At 40.0% G+C, this 26,654-nt stretch overlaps 1 protein-coding gene across 1 annotated transcript in view; it reads right to left on the reverse strand.

The window, feature by feature from the left end:
* ndst3 (N-deacetylase/N-sulfotransferase (heparan glucosaminyl) 3) overlaps window positions 1-26,654 on the reverse strand; it is a 436,737-nt gene that overhangs the window by 106,160 nt on the left and 303,923 nt on the right. The window contains exons 3-5 of the mRNA XM_060832478.1: window positions 21,237-21,324; window positions 11,506-11,660; window positions 3,587-3,772 (exon numbers count right to left, since the gene is read on the reverse strand). Of these exons, the coding sequence (XP_060688461.1) occupies window positions 3,587-3,772; window positions 11,506-11,660; window positions 21,237-21,324 (429 nt within the window). The remainder of the gene's footprint in view (window positions 1-3,586; window positions 3,773-11,505; window positions 11,661-21,236; window positions 21,325-26,654) is intronic.

The raw sequence follows: 26,654 nt of genomic DNA on the forward strand, positions 1-26,654 counted from the left end.
TAAACAACACACCATTCTGCTTTTTCCCTGCTGACCATAGAAACATCTGTCTGTTCTTCGGACTACAGAATCCCCTAACACAATTGATCTCTTGGAAGCTGACGTACCCCTTGTTGCATTAGAGCCAGTCTCAATACCAGAAACTTGGCTGTTCGTGCTATGTTCCCCTGAGAATCCATCACCCCCCTACATTTTCCAAAACAACATACCTGTTTGAAATGGGTATATCCACAAAAGACTCCTGCCCTAGGTGCCTACCTCTCTTACCCTTCCTATGTGACTGTTTCTGAGACTTTCCCCCCTTCCTATAACTGCCATCCATCATAAACTGTTGCTATTGCAAATTCCTCATTGCTTCTAATTGTCTCTCCAACTGATCCATTCGATCTGATGAGATTCGCATCCAACAACATTCATGGTAGATATAATCCGCAGTAACCCTTAAACTCTCTTTAAACTCCCACATCTGACAAGAAGTACATAACACTGCAAAGGCCATTTTTTTTCTCCTTCACAATCTACAGACTCAGAACAAAACACCATCTTATTCCTCTACAAAACACTGCACCAAGTTAAATAAATAGTTATGGCTTATATTTTAAGTTTAATCAAGAGACTTATTTCCAAAATCATGTAATCATGAAAGAACCCACTGTACTCACAACTGCAGGCTTTCTATTGGACAGTCTTAAAACAACAATTAACTTGTCTGATTCTGTGTTGTGAACTTTGCCCAACAGGTTCCTCCAAGGTTAGCTGTGAAATTCACTGTTTCTTAGTTTTCCCAGACGCACTACAATTATTGTGTTTTATGTTGTGTCAATCTAGGCTACAGTACTTTTTAAATTCAGACTATTTACAAACATCTTATTATCTGTACTTCTGTTCGGTCAGCATGTTGTAGTCTAAGTTACTGATGTGGACAAACAGGGGATAACTTTGACATAATGCAATTGTGTAAAATTGGTGTTAGTCAATTACTAACCATTTCACATTTCTTCCAGAGTTAGCTGCTAACTTGCTATCATTTATTTTAAACTTCTGCACAAAGTAAAACATCACCCTGTTTAAGTATCTTGTGGTAGCTTTTCTACATATTATTTCCAAATCCTACATATTTTTTTTAAAAAATAGCAGTGTAAAGAAAAGTAAACCAGGATTTTAGGCAAGCAGTTGTAAGCCACTGAAAAGAATGACAAATGAAGGCCTTTTAACCTAAGGTGCTGTTGAGGTCCGAGTCCACAGCAGTATTGCAATCATTGAAAACAATAGTCTTTTGTGAGCTAGTGATATCAATCACTGCAAACATGTCCTGGCATATTGCTGCTGCTGCTCCTCCTGTTTTTATTGGATTTACAGGGTCTACTTGTCAAAACTGGGTGAGAAAAACCACCAGCTAGTCTAATCAGAAGGAACTCTTCTTATAAGGCATTGATAACAATCATTTACAACTACATTAGCAAGATAGACAGTCATACTAAGACCAATCAGAGACTGAGAATTGCAGTTGGTCCCCTTCAACATACCTTTCCCACCCATGCCCTCATTAACTTTATATATTGGGCAGAATTTAATGCAGTCTTCAACACTAACCCTGTCAGAATCACCTATGTAACTATCAATAAGCTTATGCCTAATCCTCCTGTCAAATGCCACTTCCCGTCCCTGCCAAACTGATTTTTTTCTTCTTACTATGACTTTATCTTCTTCCCCCTTTGTTCAGTCTCTTCTCTCGGCATTTCAAAATGTTCTGTTTCCTGGCTCAAACCATTTCTTCTTTACTCTGGACATCCTCCCTATACTTCCGCTGCCCGACCATACTTCTTAACACAATGCCAGCTGTAAGGATTCCATTCTATTCTCTTAGTTTCCTTGTCCCTGTCATTTCTGTTCTGACAATACCTTTCACAATCATGCCTCTGACATGTCTCCCTTTTAGATTGACAAATCATTCCCCCAGCAACTGTGGTTGATAGGATCCTCAACCATGTCCAGTACATTTCCTGTACTGTTCTCAGACCTTCCCCTTCCTCCCAGAACTATGACAGGGATCGTTTTGTCCTCACTACGCCAGCCTCCATATCCAAAAGGATCACCATCTGCCATTTTCACCACCTTCAGATTAATGCAACACCAAATACATCCTCTCCTCCCCTGTCAGGATTTCAAAGGGACTACTCCTTCTACAATATCCTGGTCCACTCCTTAACCAGTCTCAACATCATAGCACCTTTTTGTGCAGCTCCCCAAGACATTGCTGGGGGGGCTCCTGCTCTCCAGCTATCATGCAAGGCCCCACCAATCTCTTTCAGGTGATGTAATGTGCAACTGTACTTCTCTAGTTTAGTAAACTGTTTTTGTTGCTCACAGTCTGGCCTCCTATAAATGCCTGTGACACCAAGTGCAAACTGCATGATCATTTTACTGAACACCTCTGCTCAGTCCACAAACATGCTTCTATTTGCTTACTATTTTATGCATCACCTTGTTCTCACACTCACATTTGTGTTTGGTTCTGCAATGTCACAGCAAAATTCAAAAGCTCAAAAGACAACAACTTGTTGTTAAATTAAGCACTTTACAGGCTTTTAGATTCAATGTTGAATTTAAAAATTGCAGACCTTGAGGTCTGTAACTCATTTACATTCTGCTTTTGCTGTGTGCTGACTTTTATGTTGTTGGACAATACTACTGATTATTCTGCCATTTAAATTCACTCCGGATGAAAGCTTTGTTTCTTTATAACAAACAAATCACTCTCTTTGCATTTTGTTCCATGATCTTGCTCATTTAATTTCCAGTACACTCTACTTTTTCCTAGACTGCCCCTTTTATTCCCTTCCTCTCTCCTTTTAACAGCTCCCATCACAATTCTTCCTTCAGTTCTGAAGAACAGTAACATTTGACTTAAAACCGTAACTAGTTTTTTTTCTCCTCAGATGCTGTGAGAACACTTCTTTTCACTTCAGATTTTCAGAACTCACAAAATGTTACTTTTATTACCATTTTATTTTCTCTTTGTACTGATCAACAGTATTATTGTGGAATGAAATTTCAACCATCCACACCTCGGAACAATGAAACTGTGTGGTAGAAGAAATACTGAAGATGTGGCTGATGATTCATATCACTTCCCATTAGTTTTACATTTTATGAAGATAGCTCTGGGTGTTTTTTGTTTGTATGAAGTAGTTAATCATTCTTTCTGTCACTGATATTTTTAAAAGTAGGTCTATCCAACATAATTTTGATTATGGAATCCAGTTAAACTTGGCATTCCATTTCAAGTTTGACTTTAGTCTTATCCAAAAAAAAACCCACGTATTTGATCGCAGCTAATTTCCCTGTTTTTGATGCAAATTCAGAACACAATGCCAAGTTACAGTCAGCATATGTGTACAGGTAAGAAATAAAAAATCAAAGTGACTCTAGAAATTGTATTGTGCTTTTTTTTAAATCTCAGATATCATCACATTTCACCTTTCTGGAAAATTTAAACTATTATGGAAAAGGCATGAGATTTTGAGAAAATACCTTACAATTCAGATTCCTAATGTTTCGATAAAGATAATGAACCTTGTCTTACCATGATGCCACCATGGATGAAGCCATGTCTGTATCGTGCTGGTTTCAAGTGTGGATACTCTTCAGTGCTGGTCACTTTGATACCCCACACCTTCTTCCAAGCCTCATAAAGTTGCACATGGACTGGATAGACTCCAGAGTGATGTGGTGCCACGGCGTAGCCCATATCAATGGGAATGCCATGTTTCTGTAAACAGAACAGCATCTGTCAGCTCATCTAGTAATACACTTGGGGGCATGGAATGATTAAAAATCTAATTTCACTAGAAACCTAACAGCTGGACATTAAACGATGTAAAGCCAACACAGGTTTTACTGAGGATGAGGGAGAAAACTTCCCCAGACCTCACATCTTGTTTCTCAAAGAGAATGTGTCCTGTTCTTCCTATCTCCATTAGCATGAGCCATACTTTCTCCATGTTTTGCAAGGTTAATAGATAAGACCCCATTAAAATGATGATTATGCCAGGATCTGGGATCAAAGAGTGCTGGGCTATAGAGGAATACATTAGGGAAAAATGCAATGAGGTGGCACACTGTTTAAATTTTAATTATTCCTTCTGCTGGAAGTAACAAACAGCAATAATTACACATTAAGACATGATTAGTGAACGCCAGTCATCAGCTAAAGTGTGAAACAGATCTGTTCAAGCTTGCTTCCTCAAAAAGAAACCTAACACTGATTAAATGCAGCATTAAAACAAGCAGCACCAAGGTCACACGTCATGCAGGCTTACAGTCTTTGAACTAAAAAAACACTCTTCATGGTATTTTAATTTGATTTATTCCCTTTTGGGTTTTAATTAACAATCTTCCCTCTTTTTAACATTCAAACGTCATCCAAATTGATATCATATTTCTGGTCTATCAGATAGCAGTGATCTTGAGGAGAGAAAGGATTTGGTTAAAATGTTTGAATTTACAATTTAAAATACATGATTCCACTTCTGACTTTTCTTAAGAGACATTGTCAATTCTAAGCAAGTATTTCTGATCAGTACTGGACAGTACGGATTGCATTCAAATAAATACTGGGTTTCACAACTAGGTCACAAAGGGGCTGACTCTTAGTTCATGTAGTTTGAGAACTGGTCCATACAATGTCCATGTTGGGGCGTTATTCAAATTACAAAGGTTTCATTCTAGCAGGCAGACGCTGTGTGCATGGTTTCAGCTTCAAGTGCACACCTACAAAATTATGGAGAGACAAATGTGATGCAAGGTATTCATGTCAAAAGCAGGGAGAGGCCATTTGCATTCACAAATCCAGATGACAAACAATAGGACTTTAGGAAGCAACTGAGGATCAGAGAGACTTTGCAGTACATGCCCACCTGTCCCTTAAGACGTGGAACAGGTAGATAAGGTGGATAAAAAGGAAAAAGGGATCCTTGCCTTTATTAGCCAAGGCACAGAGTTTAAGAGGAGGGAGGTTATGCTGGAACTGTGTTAAATTAGATTAGATTACTTACAGTGTGGAAACAGGCCCTTCAGCCCAACAATTCCACACTGACCCTCCAAAAAAAACACCCACTCAGACCCATTCCCCTACATTTACCCATTCATCTAACACTACGGGCAATTTAGCATGGCCAATTCACCTAACCTGCACATTTTTGGACTGTGGGAGGAAACCGGAGCACCCAGAGGAAACCCACGCACACACGGGGAGAATGTGCAAATTCCACACAGACAGTTGCCTGAGGCAGGAGTTTCCACACTGTAGGGAATCTAATCTAATCTATTCTATATGTACTAGTCACTGGATTGCATATGTGCACAACAATACACAAAAGGCTTAACATTAGCCCAATAGTGCTGTCTGCTCTGTTAGTGCTTATGGTAGTGGACTCAGTATTCACTGCATTCTCGACCAGTAATTATTGTCCACAGGATGGACAAGAGCAACTTACAAAGCCCATGACTTCTGTCACCATGAAGGATCAAAGCTGCATCTCCAAATTCCCTGCAAGTCACACACATTCCTGACTTAGACATGTATCTCATTACTCATTGTTACCGGTTCAAACTCATGTGGTACCTAGCCTAATACTATTCGGCAGCACCATCACCAGAGGACTGCAGTGTTGCAAGGAGAAGAGCCATTCGGAAGAAGGGCAATAAACGTCACTTGTCACTGTCACCCAAATGTCACATGCAATTTGAAAAACGTACTGGAAATAAAATGGATGAAGCAACATAAAAAAGCAGTACAAGAGAGGAAACTGAAAAGTATGAACAAAGTGTCAATAATGTTCTTAAAAAAAAGACAAAATAATTCAATTCAAAATAAAAGAATACAAGGGGTCAAACACTTAAACATTTCAAAATTTAACTAATACAAATATTAGATTGTTCAATTTTGAAATTCATCTCTGAGGGGCATTTAATATACTGCAGTTACATCTCAGTAATGATCTCTTCAGGTTTCAACAGCGAGACAGACTCAGCCTCTTCAATACTGACACCAAAACAGTGAAGAGAAGTATTTCTGAGATGGTCTGTATGTGAAGGTTATTACATTAACATGAAACAAGAAATAGGAAAGTCCAGTGAGTGGGTGACAAAGTTATCCAGAAAGCTAGTTCCGAAACAAATACAGGCAAAATACCATGGATGTTGGAGATCCAAGATAAAATGTTGGGGATACTCAACAGACTGAATCTCAGGTTTCTTTTGACTAATTGCCAGTTGTGACCGAGTTTTTTTTTGGAAAAGTTTCCTCTGTGAGGCCTAACCAGTTCCCTTGCTATACCTTATCAAACCATTCACATTAATTATGTCACCTCTGTGGCATCCCTCACCTCCAATTCTGCCCTTGTCCTGTCAAGCACTCTTCCCAAACACGTGGTCACATAATGGATATCCCAAAATTCACCAGCATCCCTTGCGCACGCACCATCTTTAAAAGCTTACTGTACACCTGGAAATGTATGCTCTATCTAGAGCTGCCCTGCCCACTTTCTGATATTTACCCCAGACTTGGCAGCCCAGGGGGTGGGAGTGGGGGAGATCAGTGCCCCATTGTGTTGGCTGGGACCTACAGGTTCTGCTGGATGGGGTTGTGCAAAGGAGGGACTTCCTCTTTCCTCAGGATCAGGATGGATAATCATAACATCGAACCATGCCAGCCTGGGTTAAAGCAGCTTCGACCATCTTGAGGCATGCCCAGCACTATAAGAAAAGGTCAATGTCTTTCTCTTCTGTCACAGCATACGTGCCAACATTTTCTCTCCACCACCTCACACTTGCTCGGTCTGTTACTGCATCCAACTCCCACAAATACCTCATGCTCGCAGACTCCCACTAATGCCTGCAATATCCCTCTCACTCACCGTTACGGAACCCAACACCTGACACCACTAATCGTCCATGCCCTCTGTGCTGCCCATTCACTCAGGACAAAGCTGCCCCCGTACCTCCCCAAACCTGCATAAGAATTAACATCTATGCCACCCACTTTCATCCACCTGAATACCTGCTGAGATCTCATTCCAGGAAGAAAATAGCCTCCAGTGGGTTCAAGAGGGCTGGTACATTGCCTAAATTTAGCTCCTCAACCCTTATGTGAAGAGCATCTTGATTTTGATTGCCCTGAATGACTGACTGATCACATCCAAATCCCTGGACTGATAAAGGAAGTTGGCCTTGACCTACTGTGCCGGGACCCCCTTAACGAAAGGCTACCCTCTCGACATGACTGAGGTCTGCTGGCAATCACAACCAACTTCCTTCCATTGTGTCTGCAGTAAGTAGCAAAGCAAGGCAAATGAAATACGAGCATGATATCCAGCTAACCTTTTGAAAACAAACAGCTCTGCTTCAAAAGCATCTCATAGAAAAGGATTTCACATTCTACCAACTACCTGCATAAAAATCCTTTTTCTCTGATTTATCCCTTTTTTGCTCTTGAACTGCATTTTCCACCCACCAATCAATCTTTTCCCCAATCAAGGTTCTTTTGCAGTATTTCACTATCTCCATTGCAATTTGCTATATTCAATTCAAATTTGGTGTCATCAATACATTCCAGTATTTATTGTTCCAGTCCAGATTATTCATGCATACAGTAAATTGGACTATGGATAGAATAGATACATGAGAACATCTTCTGGCTGAAAAAAAACTTCCACAGGTTTTAATTTCTGCTGTCCACAATCTCCCTATCCACACAACAATATTCCTTTTAATTCTATTGCAATAAGTTTCTATGTGGTACCTTATAGAATGTTATGAAAAATTCACAGAAAACCCATCAAGCATAGAAATGAATAAGATTAACACCCCAAGTCTCTGCCCAAGACACAAATCTTTCAAATGGTTTGAATTCCATCAGCTATCTAGGAAGATAGCTTACAAATGCAGTCAAACAATTAGCAAACAATACAACCTATTCTCAGCTGTACTGGGGAGAGTAGACAAGGCTGGCCAAACCCTGAAGGAGTTGGCACTGGAATGAGCTTATTATTCCAGTCCTTGAGATAGTGCCATGATTATTCTATCACCATTTTTTTTTAGCTGCTGCAGCCTCCATCTCCAGCCAATTCAGTTGGAGGGCAAATGTAGGTGATGAATAGTCATGTTGCTTCTCCTCCAATTTGAGAAACACTTTACTCAATGTAAATGATCTCAACGGTTGTTAATTGATACAATAATAAAGATTTAAAATTTGTAGAGGAATTAACTATCTAATTTTCATTCTATCTCATTACACAAGTTTTGCACTAAAATTATTCCGCTTGTAATGAAGGAACTAGAAAGAAAATGCTTAAATTTATCAGATTAAGACATATTTAATAACCTCCACTTAGTTGGAAGCAAAAATACCACTTCTGTCACTCTTTGGGGATTTTGCTCACACTGTAGCTTCTACTGCAGTAGGTTTTCTGGGTGTCGGGAGGGTGAAGTCTCTCACTGTCCTTACATTGCAAGACCATGAAAAGCCTCTTTGAATTTTCAGGGCATTTTGAATAATGATAGTGATTTATTTTTTAACAGGCTGCACTTTATAGGTGATGGTAGATCCTAATTCCCCACATGATCACCGTGCAGCAATTTAACAATAAGTTAACTACTTTAAATCAAGGCTTCACCCTTCTCTTGAGAGGAAATCCCACACAGAGACTGCTAGCCAAATGGATTGACTGCAACTCTGCAGTCCTACCAGAGCCAGCAGAGATGGAAAAAAAAATCTCACTATGAGGGGAGCAGGAAAGTGTGGAGTCTTGCCCAGGAGGTGAGGACGATTGGGCAATGGGGGAGACTGGGTTCAAGAAGAAACGTGGAAGGTTTGAAGGTGCAATAAACTTTGAGGGATAATCTTCAATGTGCGTAGGAAGCTGCAAAGGAGATTTCCCACCTCCTCACTTGCCCAACGTCAGCCCGTACAACAAAACGGCCAGGAATTCCACATAATATGGACACTACTCCACCATAGTAAAACACCCACAATGAAGAGACGATCGTTTGAGCCAAGGGTTGGCAAACTGCTCGTAGTCTCTCCCAAACCCTGTAAAATGTCAGGTAGATTGAGAGTGGGAACGTAGGCATCGGGTAGGCTATCCATTACAGTTTATGCACTCTCTTTTGAAGCCACCAATGAGGAATGTAAATCCACTGCTTCTTTTAATTGAAATTGGACAGAAATCTAAAATGTAAGAACATTAAAAGCCTCTCTGCTCATTTCTATTTTTTTTCTCTCTGAGAATTGATTTGTTTTCTACCCATTACTTTAATCTGAGACAAGGGGTCAGGAAGGTGGTATGTTACCTGTGTCACAGACATTTTCATAACTCTGCCTATTGTTAAATCAAAATAGGTTTACCTGAGACTTATTCCATGCAATTTCATTTCAGATATGGCACAGAAACAGACGGTTCAGTGCAACTGATCTGTGTCAGTGTTTATACCACCTCTCATGTTTTCCCATGAAATCATCATTTTAACCAACTATTTGCTTCTCTCTCATTTGCTTATCTAGTTTCCACTTAACTGCAATTACGCAATTCACTTAAACTACTGCCTACAATAGTGGGTTTGACATTTTAATCACCTTTTTGGTAAAGAGGTTTCTTCTGAATTTTGTATTGGATTTCTTGGTGACCATCTTATATTGATGGTCTTTAGTTAGGCTGCTCTCCTACATGAGGAAGTACTCCTGCATCCACTCAATTAAAACCTTACAAAATTTTAAAGGAATTGGTCAATAAAGGGTTCTCACCTCTGTAATGAAAGAAGTGATAAGCTGTAGTGCCCTGTGGTCTCTACATTTACGGATATCTGTTTTATATTAACCTGAGCCAGACACTACATATGCAGTCATCCCATGTGAATATAAAAGAAAATGCACTCTCTGAAAAACAACGATAAAATTCAACACCCAGTAGGCTTAAATGATTAACCGTCTTGGCAATCTATCACTTACCAATGTTTTTTAAGCTTTAAATATCTATTTCATCTCCTCTTAAAGCAGGTTTGATTATTAGCATTCCATGCGGTCAAACAATGATTTTCATGATAGTGCAACACAGCAGATTACAGCTCAAGTAAAAATACCCTATATCATCATGAAGATGAGCTAAATCCAAATAAATACACTCCTTGGAATTCAGCATTGATGTTAGATTATTGCTGTAACAATGTTCATGCTGTTCGTGTCATTTTATGCCTGTATGGGTTTCATGGAGAACAGCAAAAGTTAGATGGGCATCGAGAATCATGGCAACCTGCGACTAACATAAGGGGAATTAGTTATGAGGAGAGACTGAACAAAGTTGGTTTGTTTTCACTTGAACATGGAAGGATGAGTGGTGACCTGGTACAAGTTTACAAAATTATGAGAGCAGTGGATAGAGAGGATAGTCAATCTTTTTCCTAGGTTAGAAATGTAAATTACTAGGGTACATAGTTTTAGGTTAAAGGGGGGCAAAAGAGTTTAAACGAGAAGTGACAATTAAGTTTTTTTTACACAGAAGTTGGTGAGCACCTGGAATGCACTGCTAGTAGAGGTGTGGAAGCAGGTACAATAGTTAGATTTAAGAGGCATCTTGACAGATACATAAATAGTAGGGAACTGAAGGATGTGGACAGTGTTGAGGCAGAATGGTTTGGCTTAAAAAGGCATCATGTGTCGGCAAAAGCTTGAGGAACTGAAGAGTGGCTTCTGTGACATATTGTTCTTTAGAACTTAGGGTGTTGTGGAGAACTGTGAGAGATATAGAGGCACAGTTGTCCAGGACTTCACCCAGGAGTCTTAAACGTTATTAGCTTGCTGTAGTGCAGACATTCTCATCCCATGAAACCTCCTTAAATCCTATGTCCCCTCCATAGTTCCTTACACCTGTCATGTTTCCTCCATGTCCCATCACAACCCTGGCTCTTCCATGATCTACCCATGCACATTCCATCCTCTTCAGTCCCCTTCTACCATCCATGCATCCTCCACATGCTCCACTTACCTATATGCAGCAGGTCAACAAATCAACGTGCCACATAATAATCATGGAAAGGGTTTGACATTTTTGTGTAAAAAAATCACTATTTCAAACATCATTTTAGAAAAAGTAACTGCTGTTCTTACAAAATTATTATAGTTTGAATAAGACAGAGCTATTTGGCAACAATTATAAAAACCTTATTCCACATTGTACCCATTAAAGAAGCATTGAAAAACCAAAGGAAAGAGAAAATAATGTAACTTCAAAAAAGTTACTCCATTGAATTTCACACATGCCTTCAATCTATACAAGCAGACCATTTACTGATCTGATTTCAATAGTGAGCCTTAGGTTTCAGTCAACCATTCATAATGAGGCCATCTGTTCATGACATCAACTTAACAGGTGGCCAGACATCTGTATTGATTATTAGTTGCAATCTTCATTAATTCAATCTAATATTTACAAACCAACTGATACTCACTAATGCAAACTCCTTATTGAGAATCATTTGCTCAGCCAGCACTGACTCATTGTGGAAGAGATGAGGTTGCATGTGACTCCACATGTGAGGAAACCACCAGAATTCATTCACATACTTCAGCAGCAGATCATCTCCTTCATCCTCTGCAAATGTTCCTGAAATTATCACACTTGTGTCAATTGTGTAAACAGTACAAACTATAGATCATAATAATTGGATCTAAATAGATTCTGGAATTAAGAGGAAATAAAAGCATAAGATACACTTTACAGTGTTAAGGCTGAACAACAGTAGGGACACTGGGCAGGTAAAGTAGTAAGGTACTGTGAAAGCTCTTAGTTAACATAAAGTCTATGATCATGGCCATAAATGATCTGCACATTCTTGAAGTTAACATTTAGTTGATGGAAAGTGAGGATTTATACTTGAATTATGATGTCACATAGCTCAGGAATTCAGTGAGTCAAGAAAAAACATTGCCCTAACATTCGCTGCTCGGGTGTAAATATGGAATTGGTGCCCATGGGCAGTCTCTGAGTAGCAAACAAGTACCGTTCTGAAGTCTATTCACAAGTCAATTTGTACACAAGTTACAACATAACACAGGATAAAGTAAAGAAGCTGCTTACAAGTACTGGAAATGTTTGTATATCAGGTCTTTAAAATTAAATCCCTATACAGGACTGTGCTCTTAAACATGAGTTTGATGCTTGCAAATTGGGGACCCCCTGTATACTAATTTGTTAAAACTCCTCTAAGGCTTCCTGAAGTGAACCAGCAATGTAAAATATCAGAGATATGATTATTTTCTTTACAGCAGTCACGATCATTTTGCTGCGGGCTATTTACCTAGCCAAACTTACATAGCTCATGAGAAAGACCTAGGAACTTTCATCTCAGTCAATACATCCTACTGGCACACTTTGGTTCTCCTTTGGTCTTGCTTACTTTATCTGGTTTCCCTTAAATCCTGAGTTACTATCACCTTATATATATGCACCACATTAACTGAGATTTGAGCATTGTCAAACAAAAAAACATTTTGTTGAAGCATTTTATCATGCACTCATCAGAATAAATCGTAAGAATGCCAAGTCACAAGAAAAACCAACATTGTCACTGCGTGAGAGGAGAGTGCTGACTGGTTGGCAAATGGACTCTGATTGGTGGTGTTGTTGTTACCATGGAGAACATACCAGCCAGTGATGATTTACAGTTTACAGCCAGGCTTTATTTAAACTTAAAGCAGACAGGTTCATTTTGATCCAGTCAATAGCTGTCACCTATTTTAAAGAGTTGAAACAGGCACGGTGCATGTATATGCTGTTTATGTCTGCAAAGAATAGGGCATTAAGCATTAATACACTGAGCTTTCTTGTATGTGTTACTGTGCTAAATTACAAATTCAACTGACAATCCTAGATTTGTTGCAAATAAAATGCTTTGCACACTCAGGAACATCTATTCTGTAGTAAGACAAATTTTGCAGAATCACATCTAATGTTGGACACTGCTATGACTTTTGTAAGTGTGACCTGGTTAGGTATGATCAGTAGCTTGCTTGTTCCAAACAACCAAAATAATATGCTGTTGATACAATCTGCCAATCTTTGGCACATACGGCCGACATGCCTATCACCATCACTGGAATTCATACAAAGTGTTATGCATTTGTGTAATATGCCGGAAAGTCGTTTTGACGTGGTGCCTGCATCCTATTAGCAGTGAACATCACTCCAGTTACTGTTGCATAGTAGCAGGCTGGAAGAACTAATTTCAGCTTTGCTCAAAGTTTTGACATTCCTTATCTTCCAGGGTGATCTGTGGTAGATTGTTTCTATAAGGCTGGAGGCAAGTGGGACCAGACAGACTGAGGCCAGCAGAAGTGAGGACAGAGCATGGGAAACCATGGCAAGTGGTGTCATGGCAAGTGAAGTTGGGGCAAGGAGAGGAGAAACTGGAGAGAGAGCGCGGCTGAGAGAAGCAGGAACTCAGAGGTCTCAGCTAGAGGGAGGGTGGGGCCAGTGATATTACCAAGGCCAGTTACCCTTGGTAAGTGAGTCTGCAAAGAGGAAGGAAAGGGTCAGAAAAGAGGGGGAGGATTTATCTCATAAATATTTACATTTCTATGCCAAAGCATCTCAAAACATAGTGTGAATTACTTGAAGTGCTGTGACTGTGTAGAGTAAACATGCAACTGTTTTGCAGTGACCTCTACATTCTGTGGTAAGTTTATGGTGATGGGCTTTTTTGTGCATTAGCGTGTGTGTCAGTTATCCTAAAAACAATCTGTCTATCTCAATCTGAGATGGGATGGGCATGGTCGCTCAGTGGCTAGCACCGCTGCCTCACAGTGCCAACGACCCCGGTTTGATTCCAGCCTGGGTTGAATGTCTGCACAGGATTTGTATATTCTCCTCATACCTGAATGTGTTTCCTCCACAGTCCAAAGGTGTGCAGGTAAGGAGGATTGGCCATCATGTGCCCAAAGATGTGTAGACTAGATGAGTTAGCCATGATTACGGTGGGGTTATTGGGATAAGACGGGGGGGGGGGGGTCTGTCTGGGATGCTGTTTGGAGGGTTGGTGCAGACTCAATGGGCTGGATGGCCTCTATCTGCACTGTGGGGAATTCTATGATTCTATGAAGTTAAGCCTGTTATCATGCTATTTTAAGTACTGTGCTGTCTTACAATTAAAACCATCCCTTTTTGTTATGATTTTGTGTTTGATGGAACAATGATGATTTTTGAAGCTAGAGTTGAATTCTTCTAATACTGGTTATGTGCTAGTCCAAATACCCCATATGTCAACACAAATACAGCACGTAATGTCACTATGTGACTGTATGAGCAATTTATAAGCTGCCTCTGAAAATATATATATGTAGCCCTTGTGAAAGCCTCATGAGGAGAAAATATTTTGCCCTTTACTTCTGGGTTTTAAAAGATTAAGAGGTGATCTCATTGAAATACAAGATTGTTAAAGAGTGTGACAACATGGACACTGAGTGGTTCTTTCTGCTGGCTAGGAAATTGCAAACATGAGTCTCCGGATGTGGACTGGATCATTTAGGGCAGATGTGAGGAAAGAAAAAATTTAGAGCATTGTTAATTTTTAAAAAAAATTCTGCAGTAGAGTGTTGCCAAACCCATCCACCACCTTAAACATTCACTCGCTCCACCACTGGTGCATAGTGGTATAAGTGTGTACCATAAACAAGCTGCAATGCAGCAACTCACCAAGGTTCCTTCGACAGCACCTTCCAAACCTGCGACCTCTACCACCTAGAAGACAAGGGCAATAGACTCATGGGACTTCTAACACCTGCAAGTTCCCCTCCAAGTCACTCACCATCCTGACTTGAAATTATAGCACCATTCCTTCATTCTCACTGAAACAATTTTTTCAAGTTCATACATAAAAGCACTTTGAGTGTACCTACACCAGGTGTAATGCAGTAGTTCAAGAAGGTGGCTCACCAATACCTTCTCAAGGATGGTTCGGAATGGGCAACAAATATTGGCCTTGTCAGTGACACCCACATCCCAAGGAAAAAAAAAATTAAAAATCAGATTGAGATGGAGAGCATGTTGGTCTCTGAAGGGATATATAAAGTGGGTAGGAATGTGGAGTTGAGGGAGAAGGCCAACCAAGTTCTCACTGAATAGCAAAATCGTCTTCAAGGACAACATAGTTAACTCTTGCTCAAATTTCTTATGTTGTTATGTTCATTAAGGTCACACCTCTGCTGGTGCCTGAATTTCATGGCGACAATATTTTGTGTTTTATATCACTTATCTACAAGTGTTGCTTTCCTTTCATGTAGCAATCAGTCCATTTAATTATGTTCTGTAAAACAGGTAAGGACATTTCTATATCCGTTGTTTATTTCACAACTTATTGCATCTGCTATGGTTATTAGTGGCTGTTAATTTTTAGTTTAACTGGCAATAGCCATTACCAGCAAGGAACATGAATGAAATATAATTGACCAAGATTCTCTTGTTACTAGAGTATATTCTGGATGAAAAAGATTGTGTGAAAAACGGCAACATACTCAAGTGATATATTGTGTGGGGAACCTTGGGTCATCTTTTATGCACTTATCAAGCTATTTATGTTTTAAAGGAACTATTTATATTAATTGCATCATAGCAAAATACAATGTAGAAGGCCATTTAGGTCATCAACCTCATGCCAGCTCTTTGCTAGATCTATCTAATTAATCATATTCTTTCCCCATAGCTCTGTGTTTTTCCTTTCATGCAATTATAGAGTCATAGAGTTGTACAACACGGAAACAGACCCTTTGGTCCAACCCGTCCATCCAACCAGATATCCCAAGCCAATCTCGTTCCACCTGCCAGCATCAGCCCAATTCCCTCCAAACTCTTTCTATTCATATACCCATCCAGATGCTTCTTAAATGTTGCAATTGTACCAATCTCCACCACTTCCTCCGGCAGCTCATTCCACACACGTACCACCCTCCGCATGAAAAATGTGCCCCTTAGGTCCCTCTTATATCTTTCCCCTCTCACCCGAAACCTATGCCCTCTAGTTCTGGCTTCCCCCATCCCAAGGAAAAGATTTTGTCTATTTATTCTATCCATGCCCCTCATAATTTTGTAAACCTCAGCTCCAGAGAAAACAGCCCCAGCCTATTCAACCCCTTCAACTTTCTTTTTAATATTACTATATAACATAAATCTGTCAAATCTTTCCAGCAGTGCACATTCGGTCACGCAGATTGTTTGCAAAAACAAGTTTAAACATGTTGCCTCTTATTTATTTGCAAATTACCTTAAACCTATGTTCCCAAAATATTAACTCTGATTTCTCTCCACAGATTCTGCCAAACCTGTGGACATTTCTATTTTTGTTCCCCAATTAGACTAGACTAGACTAGACTTACAGTGTGGAAACAGGCCCTTCGGCCCAACAAGTCCACACCGACCCGCCGAAGCGCAACCCACCCATACCCCTACATTTACCCCTTACCTAACACTACGGGCAATTTAGCATGGCCAATTCACCTGACACGCACATCTTTGGACTGTGGGAGGAAACCGGAGCACCCGGAGGAAACCCACGCAGACACGGGGAGAACGTGCAAACTCCACACAGTCAGTCGCCTGAGTCGGGAATTGAACCCGGGTCTCAGGCGCTGTGAGGCAGCAGTGCTAACCACTGTGCCACCGTGCCGCCCAATTACTATTTCTGCTGCAGTTTCCTCTTGCTTCTCCCATCAACACCATTCATGATTTTGAACAACTCTATCAAGTCTCCTTCTATTCACCCAGGGTAAGCTACTTCACCTATTCAAGTCTCTCCATGTGACTAAAGTCCCTCATTACCTGTCCCATTCCAGCAAATCTCTTCTGAATTCCCTTTAAAATGTGAAAACCCTCCTCCACCCTTTCTATAGCGCCCGAGTTGATTATAATTGAAGGTTGACCAGAGGTGAGTAAAGGATTTGCACCAAGTAATTCTCTCACTATTTTCCTTGAATATGCCCATGATTCTAAATGTGTTTTCAACAACCCTCACTAAGTAAGGGATCACCCGGTAAAGTCAGAGATGAGGAGAGATTCCTTCTCTCAGATGGGTAGTGAATCGATGGAGTTTTCTACTGCAGAGGGCTGTCGTGGCTGGTTCATTAATAATAATCTATATTATAGCAAGGTTGAGAGAAACAGATTTTTAATCAGTAAGGGAATCAAGGGTTATGGGGAAAAGGCAGGAAAATTAAGTTGTTGGCTATCAGATCAGCCATAACTCACTGAATGGCAGAGGAGACACAATGGCTGAATGGCCTTAAGGCTTTTCTTGTCACCTTCAAAGTCTAATGTACAAATGTAGCCAAACCTTCTTGTTCCTGCATCCCTTTCAACATGTTCCATTTTGTTTGTATTACTTATCCTCATTCTGCCCACTTCTCTGCATTAAAATTGCTGCCCATTTCCTCAGTCTGACAATTTCTTTCTGGAGTCTACACAGGTTACTCCATTTCTGAGTTTAACATCATCTGCGAACTTAGAAATTATGCCTTGCACATACTCAAGTCCAAGTCATGAATGCAAGCCAAAAAGATTATTAATCCTAATACAGTCTGACTGAACTTTTTGAGAAGATGACTAGGTTGTGGGTGAGGGTACTGTAGCTGATTTGGTCGACATGGACTTCAGTAAGGCTTTTGACAAAATCCTGCGTGGAAGATTGATGAAGAAGCTAAGAGCCTGTGGAATCCAGGACAATTTGGCAAAATAGATTCAAAATTGGTTTGGTGGCAATAAGCAGTGGATGATTGTCAAAGAATGCTTTTATAATTGGAAGCCTGTGTCCACTGACATACCACAGTATTCGGTGCTGGGTCTCTTGCTGTTTGTTGTGTATGTTAATGACTTAGACATGAATGTAGGAGGTATGATCAGTAAATTCAAAAATGACATGAAAATTGGTTATTTTGCAAATAGCGAAGACAAAAGTCTTAAATTACAAGACAATATAGATAGGTGATGGGGAAAGAGAAGGGCTTATGCCCGAAACGTCGATTCTCCTGCTCCTCGAATGCTGCCTGGCCTGCTGTGTTTTTCCAGCACCACATTTTTCAAATGTAGATAGGTGAGTCAGATGTGCTGAACAGTGCCAAATGAAATTTAATCATGAAAAGTTTGAGGTAATGCATTTTGGGAAAACTAACAAGGTAAGAAAGTACACATTGAACGGTGGGGCCTAAGAAATACAGAGAATCAGAGGGACCTTGGTATGTATATCCACAGATCTTTGAAGGCAATAGAACAGGTGGATGAAAAAGCATATAAGGTACTTGCCTTTATTAATCAAGGCATGGAATAAAAGGGCAAGGATATTATGAAAGAGTTGTATGTATTAATTAGACCGTTGTTGGAGAACAGTTCTGGTCCCAACATATACGAAAGTAGTGATTGTACTAGAGACAGTGTAGAAGCGAGTCACTAGAATGTTGTCTGTGCTGGAGTGTTTCAGCAATGAAGGGAGACTGGCTGGGCTTGGCCTGTTTTTCTTAAAGCAGAGAAGGCTGAGAGGGGATTTGAATGAGGTGCAAAAGGTTCTGAGGGAAAAACCTTGCCCTTAGTGGAGGGATCAATTGACAGGTAGTACAGCTTAAAAGTAATGAGAAGGATGGTTTAGAGGGTATTTGAGGAAAAACATTTTAACTCAGAGGATTATGGATATCCAGAACTCTCTGCCTAAAAACATGATCGAGGTGACAAATCCCAAGAAATTTAAAGAATATTTAGATGAACATTTGAAACATTATATGATGAGTGGCATGGAGATGATAGGGTGAAAGGCCACTTTCCATGATGTCAAATCTCTCTGATTCTATAACACTTTGCTCCAGTTTGCCCGGCATGGACAAGTTGTGCCAAAGGGTCTGTTTCTGTGCTGCATGACTCTATGAAAAAGAACCATCCCCTTCTATCATTCCTTCAACTAATTCTGCACTCAAACTAACATTGTCCTTTAATTCCATCAATTTTCATGGTACTAACAAGTTTATTATGCAGTACTCTAACAAATGCACTCTCATTTTTGCCCACTTTATTCCGTTGGAACTATACTGAGTGCTGCTTTCTTCCTGAAACGTCCTGATCAAAATTATTCACAAACACTTTTTGGAATTTTCCCTCTTGCCATCCTCACCCTTTTTGCCCCTTTCATTGTTACTTTTCCATTCTTTAAGGAATTAATCAAAGTTCAACATTATGAGTTCTGATTATCATATGTTTTAATTTGTCTGCAAATTAGTTTCTTCATCTCCTTCCCAGTAGTTTGGCAGCCTGTAGCAAACACTCTGTGGTTTAATAACTTCCTTACTGTTCCTTCAGCCTAACTGATTAGATTTGTCTTTCATCCATGAGCATCTCTCTCCAGTGTTGGGATAATTATTTTGAGAGTTTTGCCACACTCCCTCCTGTTTTAGAAAGTGAGATATAGGAGCAGAATTAGGTCATTTGGTCCATTGAGTCTGCCCCACTATTCAATCATGACCGATATGTTTCTCAATCCTATTCTTCTACCAGAAGGTATGTCAGCCTTGATTCCCTTATGAATCAAGAACCTATCCATCTTTGTGTTAAATACATTCAATGCATTACTTCCACAGCCTTCAGCGACAATGAGATCCATGGAAGCACTACGCATCTCAGTACTAAAAGGTTATCACTTCACTCCGAGGCTGTATTCCTCAGGTCCTAGTGTCTCCTTCTAGTGAATACATCTTCTCCAAGTTCACTCTATCCAGGCCTCTTAGTATTCTGTCTTCAATGAGACTCTCCCTTAACCTCATCCGTCTAAACTCCATCGAGTACACAGCCAGAGTCCTCAGCCGCTCCTCATATGGCAAGCCTTTCATCCTCAGCATCAATCTTGTGATCCTCTTCTGGATACCTTTCATGCCAGCACATCTCTTCCTCAGAGACAAGACCCAAAACTGCTCACAATATTTCAAATACAGTCTGACTAGAGCCTTTCACAGCATCAGTAGTACATCCTTGCTCTTATATTCTAGCCTGCTTGAAATGAATGCTGACATTACATTTGCCATCCTAAATGCCAACTGAACCTGCATGTTAACCTTAAGAGAATGCTGAACTAGAGCTCCCAAGTCCCTTTGTGCTTCAGATTTCCAAAGTCTTTCCCTGTTAGGAAAATAGTTTATGCCTCTATTCTTCCTACCAAAGTGCAGTACCTCATTCTTTCCCACACTGTATCCCATCTGCCACTTCATATAAGGGGATGCGTACAAGGCACAGTGCCAACTGCAGCTAATGGTATACCTACATGTAACTGAAATCTAAGAGACAGACTTTGGTGCAGTTCGCGGATCATATTATTTAAAACAAATATCTTAGATTGAATTAACTAATCCCAGTATTTAAACTTTTGTATTCCAGTTTGCATAAAGCACTTAACACCACCTTCACATTGCACACAAAATATCCACTCCTACTAAAGTCCTGTTGTCACTCTGTTCACAAGCCATTTCATTTAGTTGATACTACCAGCTCCAATATACACAGCATTGATCTGGTATCTTTGGTGATCCCCAATTTAACCAGATCTAACAATCCTTTCCAAATGATTCACAATTCAAACTCCCTTCATAAATAATTAATACCATCTTCTGACCCCTTGCCCCTGCAATGTTTACCTTCAAAGCTGAAAGCCATTGGAATTGTCTAAAGCTACCTACTGTGCTTACTTTTATCTTTCCATATCCTATCCCTCTCCTTGTCACCCTGCCTTTCCTCTGCCTGACTCCTGATACATTCTCTTTCTCCAGAAAAACTCCTCACCTCACCATATGCACCTTTGATATTCTCCCTAAGGCCTCCTGACAACATAACTGCTCCTTCATTTAATTGCTGTGACAGCTTTAAACCTGTTTCTGCCAATTCTTAAGAAATATCTTCCCAAATTCCCTATATGGCAACACTTCTGTCTCTCTCTCCCCAGCTTTCAAAACTTTCTTAGAATTTCTCTTTGCCAAAGATTCCCAGTCGCTTTTCATAACTCTGTAACCATAACTTCTACTTCTTTGTCTGTTTAATCAATATTTACTTGCCTTCCCAGTTTGTCCTGTGTTGCGACTTGCATTATGTTAAAGCACAAATTTCACTCGGGAACAAATATATTTCAGCAAAATCAGAGTTGAGTTGCTTTTTCCTGTACATTCTCACCTGTGTGGTAGAATTTTCCAGAATATCCGAGGTTGAATGTAAAGTTGGGAACTTGGGTGCGCAAGAGGTTTTGAGTTTCAAGTAATGCCTAAAAACAAAACAAATCAGAACGTGATTGTAGCAGGACATGGTTTTTTAACAAAATATACTGGACTGTTATGGACTAGGCCAAACCACTCAAAACATTCTTAAGCATGCAGCCCAGACCATAACTTTGCAATTTGTTTTGGAAAGTGTAGAGTGAAAATTACCCAGAGTAAGTTAGCTATGTTGACTATCAGGTTTTAAAACAGACAAACATTCATTCACAAAATTACACAATGAAACATAAAGAACAGAATAAAGAACCCCGACAGACCTCAGTCTATCCAACTAGACTTAATTATGCTGCTATGAATATACACAACAGTCCCACTAAGCAAATCCCCGAAGCACAGTAAAAATGAAACAAATGCTTCCAGGTTGAACTAAGAAGGGCAGAAGGAGAGAAAATCTAATGGTCCGTTTTTACATTGCTGAACTCCTAACTAGTTCTGGCCTGAACTGCTCAGCTTTCAGAATTGATCATTCCCCTTTCATTATGCAGATCACTTCTAAAACATGACGATATTGTCCTGAAGTCTCATCTGTTTACATATAAGCAAAAGGCCTCTCAAAATCCTTTTCTATGTCTGTACCAAACTAGCCACCTTGGAACTGGGAGCTGTTTATGACCCCTCTGAACAAAACCACAGACACTGCATCCTTGAGAAAAGTAACAGCTTTTTAGATAAAGAGGATCAGCTTTGTGACATTGAACGTGATGCTGAAAGTAACTGTCACATTTACTTTTTGCTCCTGTTAATAGAAGAGACTTCAATGAAATGCAATTTGTATTTTTAGTTCAGTCTAATGAAAGCCATGTGACACCACAATCTTTAGTTTAATGAATACTTTCAAAGTGAAATATAATGAGCTCCACAAGTAAAACAGCATCAAAATATGTGTTGATTTGACTGTTTAGGAAATATTGCTTTATTAACAGTTGATTGACTAGATCTAGCTTAGCCAGAAGCAAGAAAAACTAGATTTACATTTAGAATATTATGTACATAGATCCCTGAAAGTTGCCACCCAGGTAGATAGTGCTGTTAAGAAGGCATACAGTGTATTAGGTTTTATTGGTAGAGGGATTGAGTTCCGGAGCCCTGATGTCATGCTGCAACTGTACAAAAATGCTATGCAGCCTCACTTGGAATACTGTGTGCAATTCTGGTCGCCCCATTACAGGAGGGATGTGGAAGCATCGGAAAAGATGCAGACAAGATTTACCAGGATGTTGCCTGGGCTTATGAGGAAAGGCTGAAAGACTTTTGTCTGTTCTCATTGGTGAGAAGAAGGCTGAGAGGGGCTTTAATAGAGCCATACATAATGATCAGAAGAATAGATAAGGTGGAGAGTGAGAGTCCTTTTCCTAGGATGATGACAGTGGCTTGTATGAGAGGGCATAGCTGCATATTGAGGAGTGATAGATTTAAGACAAATGTTAGAGGCAGGTTCTTTACTCAGAGAGTGGTAAGGGCATGGAATGCTCTATCTGCTAATGTAGTTAACTCATCTACATTATAAGGGCACTTAAACAGTCCATGGATAAGCATATGGATGATGATGATGGGATGGTGTAGAGGGGTGGTCTTAGATTGGTTTACAACATTGAGGGCTGAAGGGCCTGTTCTGCGCTGTATTATTCTATGTTCTAAGAGCTGATTAATGAGGAGGCACCAGCAGAAAATGGAATGCTGACTTTGTAACAGTTCATAATACTTTCTGCAGCCATTAGAACAACTGTTCAATTTTTGGCAAAGTGTATGCAAATGAGGAAGTTATGTCATGGCACTGCCACACAGCTACTTTCTGTCATTTTACCTCATTCACACCTTTTCTGCTGCCTTTATACCATTTGTTGAATGCCTACTCTTGCTTTCTCAGCCAATACATAGTTTCCTACAATGAGCTACCTTTTTTGGAAGAGGGGGAAAAGAAATGGAAAATTACCAAGCAAGAGATTGATTATTTGATTGATTTATTGTTGTCACATGTCCCAAGGTACAGTGAAAAGTGTTGTTTTCAATGCTATACAGGGAGTTCACACCATACAAAGTGCATCAGGGTAGCAGAACTGAGTGCAGAGAGAGAGATCAGAATCAACATTGGAGAGGTCTGTTCAAAAGTCTGATAACAGTGGGGATGAATCTATTCGTATGTGTATTCAAACTTTCATATCTTCTGTCTTCCTGAAGAGGATGGAAGAGAGCATAACCAGGGACAGTGAGGTCTTTGATTACATTGATGACTTTCCTGAGGTAGTGAGAAATGTAGACACAGTCAGTGGATGGAACGCTGGGTTCTGTGATGGACTGGATTGCATTCACAATTCTCCGTAGTTCCTTGCGGTCTTGGGAACAGCAGTTGCCATACCTTGCTGTGATGCATCCAGCTAGGATGCTTTCCGTGGTGCATCTATAAAAATTGAGAAGAGTCCTTGTGAACATGCCAACTTTCCTTAGCCTCCTGGAGGAATAAAGATGTTGTTGTGCTTTCTTGACTGTTGCATCGACCAAGACATGGATGGACCAAGACATATTGTTGGTGATTGCTGCTCCCAGGGACTTGATGCTCTTGACCCTCTCCATCTCAGTACCATTGATGCAGACAGGGATGCCCCCTCCACTCCACTTCTTGAAATCAATGACCAGCTCCTGCATTTTGCTGACATTGATAAGAGATTGTCTTTTACATCAGGATGTCACACATTCATTCTCTTTCCTGTAGTCTGTCTCACCGTTTTTTGAGATCTAACCTACAATGGTTGTATAGTCAGCAAACTTGTAAATGGAGTTAGGGTGGGATTTGACCACATAGTCATGAGTGTGTAAGGATGTTTCTACACTTATACAGTGTGTAAGTGATGCTTTTCCAGAGGTGCATGGCAACCACAGGGCTGGTATGTTCATATCAGTGTCTACAGGGGCAAATGTTTCTGCATCTGACTAAGAAGTAGTGCTTGCAGTAGCTTTCTTTTCCAAAGAAAGTATAAACAGAATTATGTCACATGTTGCAAGCTGACACAGTCACCTCCAACACAGGCACTGCTCTGTCAGTGACTCTAAAAATTACATTTGGCCTCAACATTTATATCAAGGATCAATCTAGCCTGCTGGTTTGTTCATTGCTAACATTAACAATGTGGTTCTGTATAAAAACATCAACTGAATCACTAACCCATTATTTTGAAGTAGCAATAATTTTTTGAGTATCACCTTGGACAAGCTGTCACGCACTGACATTTTATTTTCAGGAATGCTTTAAATGCTTAACTGATTGATGATTATACATGCAACATGAAAGGAATCCATTGTCCCAATGTGCACCATATTTACAAGAAACAGAACACCAAATATTCAAGCAAACTCTTACTTCCTTTGTTATGTTGATATGTTTTGTGCAACTCACTATTCCAGAACCATTTAACCCAGCAAGGTAGGTTTCAAAATGATTCCTGGGAGAAAAGTGCAATGTTCTATCTGTGTACTTTCCCAGGCCTCACGTGAACCACTGTTACAAAATAAGCAGAGTCACTAATGAGCACATTATCTACGTAATGAAGACAGGCTTCAGGCGTGTAGCTTGACAACAGCATTTTCTGCATTTTTATCAGATCAGAGATCTTAAGGATAGCTGTGGTGTTCTGACTACCGTACAATTCTGACTGAAAAAGATAGCACCATGGAGGACTTAAAGAGTCATCTTGAAGAAGCAGCAGAGGAACTAACCAAAGGATCAACACATTGAACGGGAGATCAACCTGTTGTTGACTGCAAGAGTCATCATGAAACACGTAAATAAGAAACCTTCAGGTTTGTTTATTTGTCACACTGGAGTTGATAGTCACTCTCAATAGCTTCTCTTTCCATTTTTTTTCACTAGTACTTTTGGATTCCACAGAGACCTTCACTTGGCTCCCTACTATTTCTCATCTGCAAGCCGCCTCGCTTAGACATTATCGAGAACAATAACCTTAGATTCCAAATATACACTGATAACACTCAGATATATCTCATCACCAGCCCCTTTGATCTCTCCGCTCTCTCAGATTTGACACAGTGCTGGCCCGGCATCTGGCAGTGGATGAACAAAGAATTTCCCCAACTAAATATTAGGAAGAAAAAGCCAGCATTTGCCACCCATCCCTAAAGATCTTCTAGCAGAATGCCTTCATAAACCATTTCAGAGGGCAATTAATAGTCAACTACATAGCTGTGGGCCTGCAGTAGGCCAGGCAAGGATTGGAGGTTGCCTTCCCGACAGGCCATTAGCGAACCAATTGTTTTCATGATTACCATCACTGAAACTAGCATTCCATTCCAGATTAATTCATTGAACTTAAATTTCATCAGTTGCCACAGGGAATAAGACTCCATGTCCCCAGGGTCTCTCTCCCATTTGATAATGCTTTTCTGAAGCTCTTTGAAACGTTGAAAGTATCATATGAACATTGGACTATTAAACTATATCTGATCACAAAAATAATGTCAATTTTTTCTCAGTACAGGCTGATGTATCCTCCTGATAAGAGGAAATATCAAAACTTCACACAAAAAAGAACAATATTGAATATGTCTTCCTGCATGTATATGTGAAAGTTGGAATATGTGTATTTGTAACTGGATGTGTCGACATGTTAGTACGCATATCTGAGAGTATTGGAGTTTGTAAAAAACTGAGTGTGTACACCTGAGCCATCTTAACACCACACTGTCCTCCAGATCAAGTGTGTGGTTTATAAACCCTAAAATCTAGTTTCTTCAAATGAATGTGGCTCTTGTAAAGCAGTAGCTAAGTCTTGTGTTGGATCTACTGCAGATTTTTAGCTGTGGAACTCTTATTTGGTTGGTCTGACATTGTATCCTTTCAGTCACAATACACAAGCAGTGTACATTTGGCACTACAGGTCAAATATGCTGGCATTCTGAAAGATGGTAGCATCATGTATATGCCCATTCCTGCCATGTTAATATAGCTAGTTATTGGATGTATATGGGCCTTGAACAGCAGGGAAACAGGTTTAATAGTGCAAACAAGATTAGTGAAGCCCTGTGGGGCTCCTGTCTCCAATCCAAGCCCAGACTTTTGGAGACAGAAAAAAAACAGCCCTTTTCAATCTGGCACCACATGTCCCTATGGTAGCAATCTGAGCATCTGAAGAGAAACTACAGACTGCCCTAGGGCTTTTGTCATGAATCTGCTAGCTTTTTAAATAAACTGAAGCTTTCATGCACTCCACAGTTGTCTCTGAAGCTCCAATTCCAGTCTGGTGCTGCATAAGTATTCAGGAATTTAGGGCTTATTGAGATATTGTCTGTCACATTTCACTCTCTC

Source organism: Hemiscyllium ocellatum, chromosome 1, assembly GCF_020745735.1.
Source record: "Hemiscyllium ocellatum isolate sHemOce1 chromosome 1, sHemOce1.pat.X.cur, whole genome shotgun sequence".
Lineage (NCBI taxonomy): Eukaryota > Metazoa > Chordata > Chondrichthyes > Orectolobiformes > Hemiscylliidae > Hemiscyllium > Hemiscyllium ocellatum.